Source organism: Urocampus carinirostris, chromosome 20, assembly GCF_059441175.1.
Source record: "Urocampus carinirostris isolate Australia breed hairy pipefish chromosome 20, RoL_Ucar_1.0, whole genome shotgun sequence".
Taxonomy (NCBI): Eukaryota; Metazoa; Chordata; class Actinopteri; order Syngnathiformes; family Syngnathidae; genus Urocampus; species Urocampus carinirostris.
In genome coordinates, this window is record NC_142368.1 from 20,731,054 (window position 1) to 20,747,024 (window position 15,971).

Genomic DNA, 15,971 nt, shown 5'->3' on the forward strand with positions numbered 1-15,971 from the left:
GTGTTTCGGGTTGTTTGGTTGGTGAAAAAGGAGGGGATTTTAGCGTCTTATTGTAAACTGAAAGTTTTTATACGGCACTTCGACTGGCAATTTATTGCCTGATAAGTGCTTTACAAATACATTGGATTAGATTTGATCAATGTATGTCAAAAACAAATGCACATCAATTTAATGGCTTTCAATCAGAAAATGTGTACGGTAATAGTTCAATCTTCTTTCAAACCATAAAGGCATTACTTTTGTGTTTTTTGGGTTACAGGACATGTGAGGCTTTTAAGTGATGCAACTGAAAATGAACCTTTTATCTTTGCGTCAAAGGACTGTCCATCTGTGCATGGAAGTTCCTATGACATTTAAACGCAGCAAATGAGAATGTCCGTGAACGATCGACAAGACAAGATTTGACGATTAAGGCCCGCGATCAATCGAGAATTTTCTGGTCGTTCTTGTTGCAACTATTTCAGGTTGCGCAAGCCAAGAAATATGACAAGTTCATCCCTTCACAGAGTGGTGTATACCTGCAACAAATGGATGATGGTGATCATTTTTTTGTTTAGGATCTAGTCAAGTCAGGTCATGTTTATTTGTATAGCCCTTTATCACAAGGAGTCTCAAAGGGCTGCACTACAAGTATGGATATACTGTACATTAGACAGACAGATACATCTACTTGTTTGCTTTTTTGTTTCTGTTTGTGTGTCTGCCCTCTCAAGAAAAGGGGTAATGAGTTTACCGTATTTTCCGCACTATAAGGCGCACCTAAAAGCTTTTATTTTTTTCAAAAGCTGAACATGCGCCTTATAATACAGTGCGCCTTATTTATGGATCAATATTAAGTCGCAAAGTCTTCCAACTAACTTGCAGCCGCCGATTCGATTTTCCCCCGAACGCCAAGTAGTCCGCGGTGTATGCTGGGATTTATTTACCGGCGTTTCATTGGCTAACCCATGTGTCAATCATAATTTGAATCGATCACTATTGGCTAAAGTTATTCGGAGGTCAAGGGGCGGATCCTTTTTATCATTTACAGGCTGGCATAGGCTTAAGCTGCAAAACAAAGCCTGCAATTGGCCGAAAAAGACGTGTCAATCATCAGTTGAATCGATCACTATTGGCTAAAGTTATTCGGAGGTCAAGGGGCGGATCTTTTTTATCATTTACAGGCTGGCATAGGCTGAAGCGGCAAAACAAAGCCTGCAATTGGCCGAAAAAGATGAATGTGTATAGCACGTGGTTGACGGCATACAGAAAGCATTTTTTACTATTCTGTATTTGTAAATATTTTATTTTCCTGGATTTACTACACTCACGGATATAAGAGGAGCATGGCTGCACATTATTATTGAACACAACGACTTCGGTGAGCTACTCTGGCTATATATCTTCCCTCTATCTTGTTTCAGACTGAACTCGATGTTTCTGTGATAAGCGGTGCAGATAATGGATGGAATAGAGTGTCTATTTTTAAATTAAACTCAATTCCAAGTGTTTATTGTCATATGCACAGTAAAGTTGCAAGCGAAAAAGAAAATAGAAACTAAGGAATGGTTGGCATTTCTTGAATCCAAAGACTTTAACCTTCCGAATGATGGAACGATGCATTTGAGTGACATCGTACGGACACCGCATCCGCACGTGTTCTCGACACGTATTTGCGTCTTTGCAAGCTTTGGGAATGTTAAGGGGGTAATAAGTTTGTCTGAACTATCTGACTGTTTTGTCGACGTTCCCATTGTAGCGCCTTATAATCCGGTGCATCTTATGTATGGAAAATATAGGACCAAAAACAATTTTTTCGGGGTGCGCCCTATAACCCGGTGCGCCTTATAGTGCGGAAAATACGGTACATATAACCACCATCTTTCACAGGCAGTCAGGTAGGTTGTGAAAAATGCCAAAGAAAATGCTGACTTAGCCCTTTGGATTTTGTTGCCCCAGCATTTTTCCGAGAGAGACATTCCACTCTCCAAGGCCAGTCATAATCTGTGTGTGCCAATGTCACTGCCAAATACGGAAATGCCACCTAAAAATGTATTTGCGTCTCATCGGGGGTGATGCTCTGATGGTGTACAGCCATTCGAGTTTATTTTGTGGCTATTTTAAAGCAGTTGTCGTGAGTCGGCTTCCATGCGAGTATACACGGTAATTGTTACTCAGAGTAACGTGCTACGTTTTGGTGTCAGTAATCTGGAGAGGTAGCTGAATGCCTTTTAAAATGATGTACTAGTAACTGTAACTATTATTTTTCAGTATCGCTCCTAACTATGGCTAGACATCAAAAAGACCTTAATGACTTTGTGCTCCACTACGGTGTCCAACCACTCCACAAAAGACTCAACGGTGGCGTTCTTCCGAAGAAGCTCCTTCAGCTCCTGGAAGACAGCGACGGCCTCATCTGAAGGAAACAAAAACGTCTTTGTCAGGGTCTCCAGGGGGGGTGGGGTTCACATTTCAGAGTACTCACAATCGGAATAAGCGTCGCGCAAACGCTCTGCATTGACACTCAGCAGTGAGTGAAGGCTGATGCTGTTCAGGTCCACGTTGTCCATGTCAGCCACCATGTTGCTCACAACGCTCTGGTCGAATAAAGCTGGACGGGCGATCTGCAATGTCGAAGGGTCAAGTCTTCAGGGTTCGTATGCCTTTTTTCATGGCCGAATTTAAGCATTTTTCAAGCTCTTTCAAGGCCAATTTTCATCAAATTTTAGTACGTTAAAAGGAAGAAATCCAGTGCCGATCAAAAGCACGTTTTTTGTTGTTGACTTTGATGACAAAAATAAAGCTATCTTGCTGCTACCACATACTTGGTGCTATTTTGAGCTGTTCCGTTTTTTGATAAACGATATTTTTTTTAAGGGCTGCTAAAAACTGACATGAATTGATATATTATTTAAAAAACAAAATATGTGAGTAGCCATTTGGGTGTCAAAAGAGTTGCCTCTTCTCAGTGAGGTGAGATAAAAGCCAGATTTCTAAATAGAGCTGTCCTCTTGGGTGCAACCACTAGGAGACGGTCAAGCATCACACGACGATGCCATAATGACAAGCCACCAGAGCAAGCGTGTTGGCCTCATTTTCACTCACTTTAAAAAAAGAAATCCTCAATTATTGCGTCGTCTATAGAGTTGGACTGCCAAAAAACATGGCAATGGCAACAAATTTAAGCATTTTCAAGCACTTCACCCAAAATTCAAGCATTTTCCTGACCTTACAAACACAACATTAAAATTCAAGCATTTTCAGGGATTTCAAGCACCAAGATAAACCCTAAGTGTTGCCGTTTTTTAATCTGACGCGGCTGCCGCTACCTGTGCCAGGTGCAAGAAAGACGTCTGCCGCTTAAGGGAAGAAACGAAGCGGCGTGCAATGGGTAGCTTCTTGGCCGCCAGGCATCGTGGGAGGTTGTCCAGTGAGGAGGCCAACCACAGTTCCCAGTGTTTGGCGAAGCTGCGGATATCCGCTAACAGGCTGACCAAAATCAAACACGACATTAATAACCAAAATCTTCAATCGGTTGTCTAAAACAATGCTTTTTAACCAGTGTGCGATGAGACTTTGTCCAGTATGCCGCAGGAAATTTTCCAATATTATCTTTGCAAAAAAAAAGCATGCCGTTTTTTCAGTGTCTTTGCTTTGTTACAGTTATCAGCCGAGTAACTGTAATATTAGACCATATCAGTAGATGGCAGCTGATTACAATTTTGTTTTATTTAATAATTACCTGCTCATGAGATAGTACAGGATATTTAATATTATATTTAATTGGATTAACGACAAACGAACAAACGAAATAATGGCCTTTATTGTTATTAAACAGGAGTAAAACAAGATTAGAGGGCTTCTCCTTTCAGTACAATGTGCACCCAAGGTTAAAAGATAAAGATCTGTAAAAGGATAAAATGATTAAAAGAAAAAAATATATATTAGTTTGAGTAAAAGTTGTTTAAGATTGCACTCCAAAATAATAAAACGGACCAAATAAAGTGCAAGCCCATCCATCCATTATCTGCACCACTTATCCTCAGTAGGGTCGCAGGGGTACTGGAGTCCATCCCATCTATATTCGGGCAGTGGGCAGGGGACACCCTGGACTGGTTGCTAGCCAGTCGCAGGGCACACAGAGACGGACAACTCACTCACTCACTCATTCACACCTAGGGACAATTTGGACCAGCCAATTAACCTGACATTCATGTTTTTGGTCCAAGTCATGCAGATACATTTTCTGGATTTAATTCTTTCAAAAAAAGGCAAAAAAGAGTTATCAATCCTCCGGCAGATTATTTTTGCTCTTTTTGAATATTATTTTTCTATTAAAAACATGATAAAGAAAATAGTAACCTTTAAAAACTATAGGGGGCAATAGTTTACTTTTGTCCTTTTATTTTATTTTAATATACCTGCCCATGAGGTAGTGTAGTATATTCAATATCCAGTTAGTTTGTTGTCAGGCAGCACGGCGGCACAGAAGTTAGCGAGTGTGCAGCCCAATTCTGAGGTCATGGGATCAAACGTCCTGTGCGGAGTTTGCATGTTCTCCCCTTGCTTGCGGGGGTTTCCCCCGGGAAAGGGCAGTGCAGATAATAGATGGATGATAGTTCGAGGTCCCTGAGTAAGCCCCACACTAGCTACCATTCACTACTGGGGACGCAAAACCAAATATGTGTATGTAATCTGACTCTCTGATTTCAGTATTTTATTTTCTAGTTAAAAATTTGCCGTAGATTTGAGTATATATATAGTAGGGAGAATATATGCATGAGGAGAAATTCAGCACTTGTAAATGTTGTGACGAAAAATAGGTTTTTAACATAATTTAGAGTAGAGAACCTTTCTCTGTGCTTACGGCGCCACCGAAACTGTCCTTGTTTGGTAAAGCTGGTTAAGAGTGCAAAGATAAAAAATATACCAAATAAAGTAAAATCTTCCTCATAAATTTGCTGATTTTTATTATTACTTTTACCAAAAGAAAAGTTAGAACAAAGTAAGAAAAAGTACCGGTAATAGTTTCACTGGCAGAATATTTCTGCTCATTTTAATTATTCTTTCTTTCGAAAAACAAGAAAAATAATGTAATAAAACTTGAAAAATAGGTAAAACATATTATAATATCCAAAATTACAGCAAAATTTGTTAAACAAAACAAATGACCTGTATTATTCCCTGAGCCACTGTGACCACAAATAATAAAAATAACTTGAATCCGGTCAAACTAGACAACACAATATTCAAGCCTCAAAAACAGATCATTAATAAAGAGATCAATAAATTAAACTGGTGGCAAGAATTAATCTGTAAACATGTAGCCGGACGGTGAGTTTGGACATTTTTTTAATAAAAACTAGTACCCAGTTGGAGCTTTTAAATTACTGTACCAAAATATTATATATGAAGTGTAAAATGATCACATTCTGGGACATATACGTCAAAAAGTTACAAATTCCAAGACAATGCAAACCTTTCAGGCATCTCTTGCATGGTGCCAGGAATGAGGACATCAGTCAAAACCTAAGAAAACAATAAACAAAAGAACATTGTTTGAGAATATTAGAGATTGTGGTCACAGTATTAGAATAAAGGTTAAAATCATTGTCGTTTTTCTCCCAAATTATGCATTGTAAAAAACGCATTAAGTATAATAATTTATCCTATAAACAAAAATAAAGATTATTATCCAAAGAACAGGGCAGCACGGTGGCGCAGTGGTTAGTGCGTGTGCGGCACAGTTTGAGGTCATGAGATCGAACCTTCCTGTGCGGAGTTTGTATGTTCTCCCCGTGCTTGCGTGGGTTTCCTTCGGGCACTCCGGTTTCCTCCCACATTCCAAAAACATGTATGTTAGGTTAATTGGCCGGTCCAAATTGTCCCTAGGTGTGAACGAGTGAGTGAGTTGTCTGTCTCTGTGTGCCCTGTGACTGGCTGGTAACCAGTTCAGGGTGTCCCCTGCCCACTGCCCGAAGACAACTGGGATGGGCTCCAGCACCCCTGCGACCCTACTGAAGATAAGCGGTGCAGATAATGGATGGATGGATGGATCCAAAGAACAACCATGAAACATGTTATACTTGAATAATTAAATAACTTCAATCAGGGCCGCAGAAAATGTTGCTCGTTTAAAGTGTTATTTCCTTATTTCATTATATTTTGAACTAGTTGTTCTACTAAAAAAAAAAATACATTAAAATAAGTAAAATGTTCTAAAACGACAGATGAAAAATAATTTTTATCATTTTAAGAAACTGTTTTTCTCTCATTTTGACTAAAACAAATTATCACCACTTTGATAAGATTATTTTTTCTTTTTCTAGAATTTCATTTTGTCTTTCTTGTGAAATCTAAAAAAATAAATTGATCTAAAATAGCATATGGCAGTAAAAATGATTGGAAAATGTATTTGTTTAATAAGGAAAGAAACATTGTTATAATGATAAAAATGTTTTACCATCCGCCAAATCAATGCTGCTGAAATTATGGTCAATAAAATTAATATTGACATGAAAAATGCAAAATGCAAAAAAAGGAAATATTACAAAAAAATGAAGTGCTTCCTTTTTAAATAGCAGTGCATGAATATAGTAAATTAAGCAAAACAATGCTAATATAGCTAATGCTAAATTTGAGTTAATATTTAATTTATTTTGAGTTATTTTATATTTGTTTGTTAAAGTGTCCCTTCAATAAATACATTTAACTATTGCAATAATTTATAACAAGAACTAAACAGTAAATAACTAAAAACAAAGTAAACTTTTTACTGCCAGTAACCATGAAACAAAGAACTGTCACAAAATTAAAATGAACTCAATGGGTCAATGTGTATTGCCCACTATAGATACCACTATAGAGTTTAGTGTAAAACAGTGCTAAAAAGGACGAGGAAGAATATAAATGATGGACGCTTCAATCGAACAAAATGCATCATTTTACTTCTCATTTTTCGCCCAGATTTCTGACAGTTTCGGGTACCCATAGCAGCAAGGTGGCGGAAAAATATGTTAGCTCCTTTTAGGTGAAGCTTATGTATATTAATAATTTCACATTACTTGACCTACAAGTATTTAAAAAAAATACATAATTGTATGATTATCTGAGTATTTTTGCTTGTATTTAAATCAATCTTGTTCATTTTAATGAATAAAGTTTTTCTGACAACCAGGAGCCACTAATATAATAATACACACTGTCTCTTTAATTGTCCCAAAAATATTCTTTGTAAAAAACAGAATTACCATAATTTCTGGACTATAATGATATAGGGTACTAATCTGATACAAATGCATTTCCCTTAACCTTTTTCAAACAATGACTCTGCCAACACAAGACCCACAGTTTGTTCACAAGATCCTTCCTTTTTCATAAAGTTACACACAAGAGAACATAACAGGGCCCACGGACAGACATTGCATTCATTCAAAGGAAGTGACCAGACTCTCCAGCTGTGCAATAAAGATTTAATTTTTAATAAAAAGTTTGTGTGTCATTCCTAATGCCAGAGGATTTATTTCATTGCATGTCCGAATGAAATTTTGCCCATTATCAACAATTATTATAATCAACCAATTGGAGAAAGCATCAACAGGAACTATAACCGGTCATGGAATACGCCTCCGGTTATGGATGACATCAGCGGCATTTGAAAGAAAGGTGCGAATGCCTCTCTCCCTTTTTGTCTACACATGCTTCTTTCTGAAAAGGGAGCCAAGAGGGGAGGCCTGATTGGTCTTTGTCTCCTGGGACCTTGGAGACAAAGAAACCCGGGATCCGGATCAGGCCCATCAGCGAGGAACCCTTCCGCACACCAATGACAAGGCCTGAATGGCCCGTGGATCGGCCCCTCCTTCTTGAGCCGCCATTAAGCCCACAAGGTCAGTCCCCAAGAAGGGCTTTCTCAGTGGACCAAGCAGCCTTTCCTTGTCCCCCACTTGATGTTTTGTCCGACCCAAAGGAACGCAAAAAAGGATACCACAACAAAATGTTTTCGGTGCTGGGTATAAATATCATTCCTACACGCTATGAATTAATTCCTGATCATTTAAATTAATAGATTTTCTTAAAACCGGGTTTATTGATTAGTACTTTCATTCCTGCTACAGAATTTCTCCCCCCCCTTTGCTAACACCCCGAGTTCTTGTGTCAACAATGTTCTTTATTCTTTCGTTTTATTCAATTTTCCTTGCCATGTAAATAAAACATAGATTGTTAGAATAAAGCCACGTTTTATAGTTTACTTGTGTGTCTATATATTTTTTCTTTTGGACTGCCTAATCAGCATCGTTATCAATAAACTGCAAAATTGATCATTTAAAGCTAACATACAATATGTTTAGAGTATTGCTTCCTTAATGATAAATACTACAGAGACCAGAAGGGTCCATATTGGATTTTTTTTTTCGTGAGAACCACCTCACCTTAGATTTGGAACCAAATAAATATAACAATGTGTCCAAAATTTGAAAGTGCACTAACCCGGTGCGTCTAATAGACTGGAAATACCATATACAATACGGTTGTGATGGTAATATTGATGTTTCATGAAATAAGTCTATTTTATGACATTTTTTATGCAAACCTCGCTCTTACTGTAGTTTTAATTTCACGTGCCCTATAGTTCAGTGTGCCTTTTATATGTAAAAAACTGTATTTCATGGAGGGATATTTTGAAGGTGCAACTTATAGTCTGGAAAATATGGTATTCATCACGGAAGGTTAAACAATTTTGACCATTTAAGAATGTTTTTTTTCCGGAGAGATGCTTACCTTATACAAAATGGAGTCACAGACACACAAGATGTCCACCAACAGCGGGTTGTCCAGCAGGGGCAATAAGTGGTCGGGCATTCCTTGCCAGAAGTGTAAAAGGAAGTTTTGGATCTGGAGAAAACATCGCAAGAAATCAAATCAGTGGCGCAGTAAAGCGTGTTTAGAGTGCTATAATTGATAAAGTCACCTCATTGAAGTTGACATTGATGGCGTTGTCAAGGATGCACTGACAGTGTGTTTTGTACATCATGATCAGCGTTTCCACCTACGATCAATATTTATATTGTCATATCAAGTGTTGGGACCACCCGTAATACATTTATGGAAAGCAATTACTTTTTTCTGTAACGAGTAGTGTAACGCATTATTAATATTTTGCAATTCTTCTTTCGGTATTACTTTGTGCATTACTACATTACCCCGCTACTTTATAAATGCAGGTGTAACCCCATGTTAAAAAAAGCCAATTCAAAATAAAGAAATTAAAGAATATTCAACATTTAAATAAACTATTCAATTTGATAGGAAACAAATTATAGTAAATATTTATCGTGTAACTAAATTATCCAAAATAAATGCATATCTTTTCAATTAGCGAACGATGATCTCTTATTCCGCCCTGCGACTGGCTGGGCCCTGCGACAGGGTGTCCCTAGCTCATTCCGCGAAGATGGCTGGAATGGGTACCAGCACCCCCGCGACCCTACAGAGGATAAGCGGTGCAGATAATGGATGGATCTTGTATTCCCTGTTTCAATGTAGTTTAGTAAAAATAAATAAAATAAATAAATAAATAAATAAACATCATAGCAAGGACCAATAGGATTCTTTTGTCATTGCTCGCTGCAGGCAAAACACCCACGACAGCGTAGAAGACAGACAGAACCTGCAATAATCATAGCTATCGTTAGCGAGACATTGTATGCAATTGGTAAACCAAATATCTCCTTTTCTTTATTTAGACTCCACCCGGTTGACGGTGTGATTCGTAAAGGAGTCGTGCCAGCCTTTATTCCCTCACTGCGAAATGTTTTGTTTTCTTTGACATTTCTTTGGTTATCCGAGTGGTGAGATACTCCACCAGGCCAGGTATCCAACGAGGATTCATCATTGAGCTTGGAATCAAGCCCGCGATAGGAATTGTATTATTCCTTTGAACTTGTTTGTAGAGTGCTCAACTTTGAGAAACCAGAGATATCTATTGATTTGGTATACCCTGAATTTGAGAACATCAAAATAGTGTTTTTTTTGCCTTTTTTATGGACCTTATTGTCATTCATTTGATATGTCATAAAATTTGAAGTACTATTGTGTGAATTTAAATTCTGACACGAAAACAGATTTTGGTTGATTCTTACCCCCTATTAATGCGCATAAATGTAAATGTCGTGACTAAAAATAGGTTTTTAACATAATTTAGAGTAGAGAACCAGTCATTAAACTGAAATACAAATAAAACTGGGCTAGTGAACCATGATTGACCAAATTTAGGATTTCTCATACCTCACCTTCAACCAATTTATGTCAAATGTTGTCTATTGTCTTGTCCATTGTTCATGAAATTGCTGGCTTTTGTTCAAGTTAGTTTTGACTCTGGTGTGTCCTCTATTAATTTTACCACTCATCAAACCTAGAACTAGTCCAATAGTTTCTTACCTCTGCCTAACAGCATAGGTGCGACAAAGATCTTTAATTAAAGTGTCTTTTTGGGCACTCTTGCTCTGCTTACGTTGTCACATACAACCCCTGACACGTGTAGGCAATTCCAAAAGGGCGTTTATATTTACATATAGAGTACAGTTATAGTGGTGCTGTCTTAAGCTTAGAGTACGAGAGTGCTGAATTTCTCCTCAAGCATACATTCTCCCTACCGTATATACTCGAATTTAAGACAAATTTTCAACCAGAAAAGAAAATACTGAAATCAGGGAGTGAGATAATATGCACATATTTGGTTGTGTGTCCCCGTTAGCCAATGGTAGGCAGCACGTGGGGATGGCCGCGTGGCTCGACAACAAACTAACTGTAAATTAATGCAGCAAACAAGAGCACAGAATTTGCAGTAAAAGTCTTCTGAATTTTGGTCTTTTTTATTTGTAAGATTATATTTGTAATACACTATGCCTGCAAAACAAAAAGAAACTGTCTTGGACATTACCCAGAAATGGCGAAGGAAATCTTCGAATGGTTTAAGGATAAAAGACATTATGGATATGTAGTGTCTTGGCTTAATGTTATTTAAAAATTCTCAAGTAAAGCCGCATTTATTATTTGTTTCGATTAATTGATGAATTTGATTTTCTTCAAAAACACATTTCATAATTATATCCTCTTTAATCAAATATTGAATTTTGACAAATATTGTATTTTTTTGCAAACGACATCAGAAAATTCTAAAATATAATAATGCAGAAAATCCAAGTGTTTGTCAAATAACTTGATGATGGATAAAGATGTATACAAATGTATGCTGTACACCTGCAAATATGTAAAATACCTTTTTCATAAAAATGGCCTAGAGGTCCGCTCATTGTTACAACAAAATTCAATTCTTTTTTATTTGCACTGAATGAATGTGCTAAGTGGCGCATAAATCACACGACGCAACGAATTGATGATGAAATCGCTTTAATTTTAATCAATTTGTTGTTGCAGCCCTACTCTTAAGATTCCACAAGTCAAGAAATGTGAAAATATGAAGGCTTCACTGCTTCCACGGGTTTGTGTTCATGCTTTGTTCTATGTATTTTATTATGTGACTGTTTTAAGCAGTTTAAGGGGGTCGGCTTCTATGTGATTATATATGGTAATTTGTAGTTTTTAAGTGTCAGTAATCGGTGAGGTAACTGAATTACTATGTAAATGAAGTAAGTAGTAACAGTAACTATTTCCTTTTTTACATTAACACTGGTCTTATTAGATAGATAGATAGATAGATAGATAGATACTTTATTCATCCCCTAAGGGAAATTCACATTTCCAGCAGCATCCCTGAGCTGAGAACAATACAATAATAAAGCCAAAAGAAAACAATATACAAATACCCAGTGTGACGTGCAAATATTACATCTGTATTTCTGGATTATAATGCTCAACAACCTTTTCCCTGGTGAGGTTGCCCTGCAGGATTAGATGCTGAGCGCTGGGGAATTCCGGGAGCAGCGTTCCTGTTTTGGAGCTGAGAGAATATTTCCTGGTGAAGCCTCCCTGAAAATGGCATACATACAACAAACATGTTAACTAACCATTTTTTGGTATTCATATGTGCAACTTGAAACTATTCGCATCGGTATGTACTACTGGTGCAATACTAGCAGAAGCCAGAGGGTGCAAATAGGGCACCAAATGTATTTTCCAATTGCCGAGAGAAAGAAGTTTAAAAAAAATCACTACCTCGTTTTTCATCTTGCTTCCAGAAAATCTGCCAGCAAAAAAAGCAAAGTCACTGAATTGGACGAGACGAGACGAGACGAGACGAGACGAGACAAGATAGATAGATAGATAGATAGATAGATAGATAGATAGATAGATAGATAGATAGATAGATAGATAGATAGATAGATAGATAGATAGATAGATAGATAGATAGATAGATAGATAGATAGATAGATAGATAGATAGATAGATAGATAGATAGATAGATAGATAGATAGATAGATAGATAGATAGATAGATAGATAGATAGATGGATAGATGGATAGATAGATAGATAGATAGATAGATAGTCACAGAATAAAGTTTATTAGAGAAATGGTTGAAAATGAAATGAAATGATCTGCATTTATATAGCGCTCAATTAAGACTTCCCAAGGCGCTTTACAATGTGCTTCACATTTACCCATTCACACACACACACTCACACCAATAGCGGCCTTGCAGCCATGCAAGGCACCAACCTGCTTATTGGGGGCATTAGGGGTTCAGTGTCTTACCCAAGGACACTTCGACATGTAACACAGAAGAGCCAGAATTGAAAACACTTATCAAATAAATCACCTGGTCAAACCTTTCCCAGAATAAACAGAGTGATAGTAGGCACTGCTCTCTTTGATGCCGATGCCATAGTAATGGTACCTGAAATACGACAAATTCATCAGTCACATAAAACCATACGATTGCTGGTTAAGACTGTTGAAAAACAACACTTACTTGGAGTGTCCCCTGGTTCCGAGTCTCCTTGTGGTAAGTAGAGGGAACTTCTGCCGGATTGTCTGACGATTTTATGACAGAATTGTCACGTGTAAAACAATACAAATTAACCAGAAAACAAACATATATACACTATAAGATATACGATCTCACAAGGTTAAAGAGTGTATCTTGAGTGTATCAGGCTGTCTTAGAACATAGAAAGCTAAAACAAAGAAGCAAAACTGAGAGTACTTTTCCAAAAGTGGCCGCACAGGCAGGCTCCAGCTTGACTTTTCTGCAGAAGTCGAGGTAGTGAGCGTAGAGGATGCAGCGAGGAAGACAAACGCCTTCGCATACGATGTAGTTCTCCTCCAGCCTGATAGGTGACACCGCAACAATAATCACGCTCAATTTTTACTATCAATTATAAAGAAATGATACTCACCACTGCAGTGTGAGTTGCGTCTGCTTCTTCTTGTCCTTACTGAGCTTGATAATGCTTTTCCTGGGGGAAGCCTGGTTCCCTTTGGGGCACGGTTCCTCGAGCCTGTCCTGGTCCAGGTCTAGATCCTGGTCTTCCTCTGAGGATGCCATTTCATTGCTTTCTTCAGCTTCTGGAGGAAACCATTCAACACAGATTCATGTTTTCAAAAAGTCTATAAAATAAAGCAAAGGTTCAAATCTCACTCGAAAAGGCAGAATTATTAGCTGTTTTTTGCAGAAGACAAAGTCCATACAGATGTGAATATTGTTGTTTGTGTTCAGATGGTAAGACTGCTACATTGACAGTGTCAATTTCACGTCTACATTCTAAAGTATAGATAACATGTAATTTCCTTTGTACACGTTGTTGTTCAAGGCCGTCTGTATAGCCAAGTGACAATAAAGGATCAATGACACGTTGCAGAGGATCTAATGGAGAAAACATTGCTTAACAAAATGTGTTATTATAGTCTTTTTCAATATTGTATTGAAGGAACATAAAGAAAAATAAAGATTTTTATGAAATTAAAATACCTGACCGATATTAAGTACTCTAAATGTGAGTATTCCGTTAATTTTTAGCACAATTAAATATAGAAAACTGTGAAAAATCTATTCGTACCGGGGGGAAAAAAAGCAACTCACTCTTGTTCTGATACACTTACAACTTAAAGGAACATTGTCAATTATTTTCAGCGCTTCCTAATGGTGAAAAGACTTGATTCATTGACAAGAAATAATAATAATAATTTCCTTTGTATTGTCATTCTTTGTAACAATGTACACAGAACGAAATGTCGATACACCTGACCCGTTGTAGCGAGTCGATGCAGCCGCAGCCAGAGGGCGCCGCCATTATACCAATTAGGTATGTCTCGGCCGAGGCGCGAACCAGCGACCTCCCAGTCTCAAAGCGGGCACACTACCATCTAGGCTACTGAGCTATTAATTTAAATAATTAGAGAAAAGACATGAATATTCATATCGACGTGCATTTTTTTAAAATACTAGCTGGTCGAGAAATATGGATTTATTTTACATAACATAAGGTTCCTCTATAGCAGGGGTCAGCAACCTTTTCGGTGTGGATTGCCCCTTTCAAATTTCTTTGTCAATCAGTGTGCCACACCAAGATTAATGACTCGCACAACATTTTTTTAATATCCAGCAGAGCTGTCATTTTACACCAGTCCAAATATACAACATGGATAGACATTTTAATCGTATAACTCAGTGTTTTTCAACCCTTTTCAAACAAAGGTACACTTTTATTTATTAAAAAAGTTCCCAGGCACACCGTCCATAGAAAATGTTAGAAAATGAAGTTATAGATAGATAGATAGATAGATAGATAGATAGATAGATAGATAGATAGATAGATAGATAGATAGATAGATAGATAGATAGATAGATAGATAGATAGATAGATAGATAGATAGATAGATAGATAGATAGATAGATAGATAGATAGATAGATAGATAGATACTTTATTTATCCCCGTAGGGAAATTCACACCTCCAGCAGTATCCTTGTGTTGAAAATAAAACAACAATAAAGTAAAAGGAATATAATACATAAATACCCAATGTAACGTGTTGTTATAGAGTATTTAAATAGTGCTACATAAAATACACACTGTGATAAAAATAGGGTAATATGCAATGTGGGGGTGTGATTTAATGTGAGCTTTTACTGCCCCGGGTGGAGTTAAAGAGCCTCATGGCATGAGGAAGAAATGATCTCCTCAGTCTGTCTGTGGAACAAGACTGTGACAGCAGTCTGTAGCTGAAGCTGTTCTTCCGTTTGGAGATGATGCTGTGTAGTGGATGTGGTGAATTGTCCATGACTGACCGCAGCTTTTTCAATGTCCGTCTATCAGTTATGTCAAATATTTCACTGTACTACCTCATACGCATATAATTAGTATAAAGAAATAAGAAAATAATACTTAAAATAAAAAAGAATGATGTCGTGATTGCTGATTTGGAGCACCTGCGGCGGCTGGTTTGGCGCCAACAGCCCGGACAGCTGATTGGTGGACACTTCCTTTTTAAACCCCCAGCTTCCTCACAATGACTGCCAGATCATTGCGAACTGTTGCAAGGATCCGACATTCTGTCCCCGAGCACACGATCGCCGACGTCGGTAATGCTGTTTCCTACCTCTCACGCCATCGGATCGGCAGAACCGCGAGTGGGCGCGCCTGAAAAGTTTTGTGGAGACCCGGCACAGGTTCATGCATTTCTGGTGAAATGTCGACTTCTTTTCGACTTGCAACCTCGCAACTTCATGTCCGAAGCGGCAAAAGTGGCTTTCACAATTAACCACCTGACCGGAAAAGCCTGACTCTGGGGAACCGCCGAGTTCCAGCGTGGTTCAGAGGCGTGTTCCTCGTTTGATCTCTTGGCCCAGGAGATCGTGAAGGTGTTTGACACCGGATCTTCCTTGGCCGATGCATCCCGCTCCCTCCTGAATATCCGGCAGGGAAAACGCTCTATCGCTGACTACTCCATTGATTTCCGAACCCTGGCCAGTCAGAGTCACTGGAACGCCGAGGCGCTAGTCGACGCTTACCTCCATAGTTTGGCAGATTATC

At 38.0% G+C, this 15,971-nt stretch overlaps 1 protein-coding gene across 1 annotated transcript in view; it reads right to left on the bottom strand.

Annotated features, from left to right (window-relative positions):
• The window catches only part of rfx6 (regulatory factor X, 6), a 37,785-nt gene extending 22,689 nt beyond the window's left edge, over positions 1-15,096 (bottom strand). Inside the window, exons 1-13 of the mRNA XM_088325656.1 lie at positions 15,069-15,096; positions 13,337-13,505; positions 13,144-13,267; positions 12,910-12,971; positions 12,757-12,834; positions 12,154-12,181; positions 11,860-11,967; positions 8,948-9,025; positions 8,758-8,871; positions 5,459-5,508; positions 3,309-3,468; positions 2,465-2,603; positions 2,286-2,395 (exon numbers count right to left, since the gene is read on the bottom strand). Of these exons, the coding sequence (XP_088181782.1) occupies positions 2,286-2,395; positions 2,465-2,603; positions 3,309-3,468; positions 5,459-5,508; positions 8,758-8,871; positions 8,948-9,025; positions 11,860-11,967; positions 12,154-12,181; positions 12,757-12,834; positions 12,910-12,971; positions 13,144-13,267; positions 13,337-13,505; positions 15,069-15,096 (1,248 nt within the window). The remainder of the gene's footprint in view (positions 1-2,285; positions 2,396-2,464; positions 2,604-3,308; positions 3,469-5,458; positions 5,509-8,757; positions 8,872-8,947; positions 9,026-11,859; positions 11,968-12,153; positions 12,182-12,756; positions 12,835-12,909; positions 12,972-13,143; positions 13,268-13,336; positions 13,506-15,068) is intronic.
• Positions 15,097-15,971: the final 875 nt, after the last annotated feature.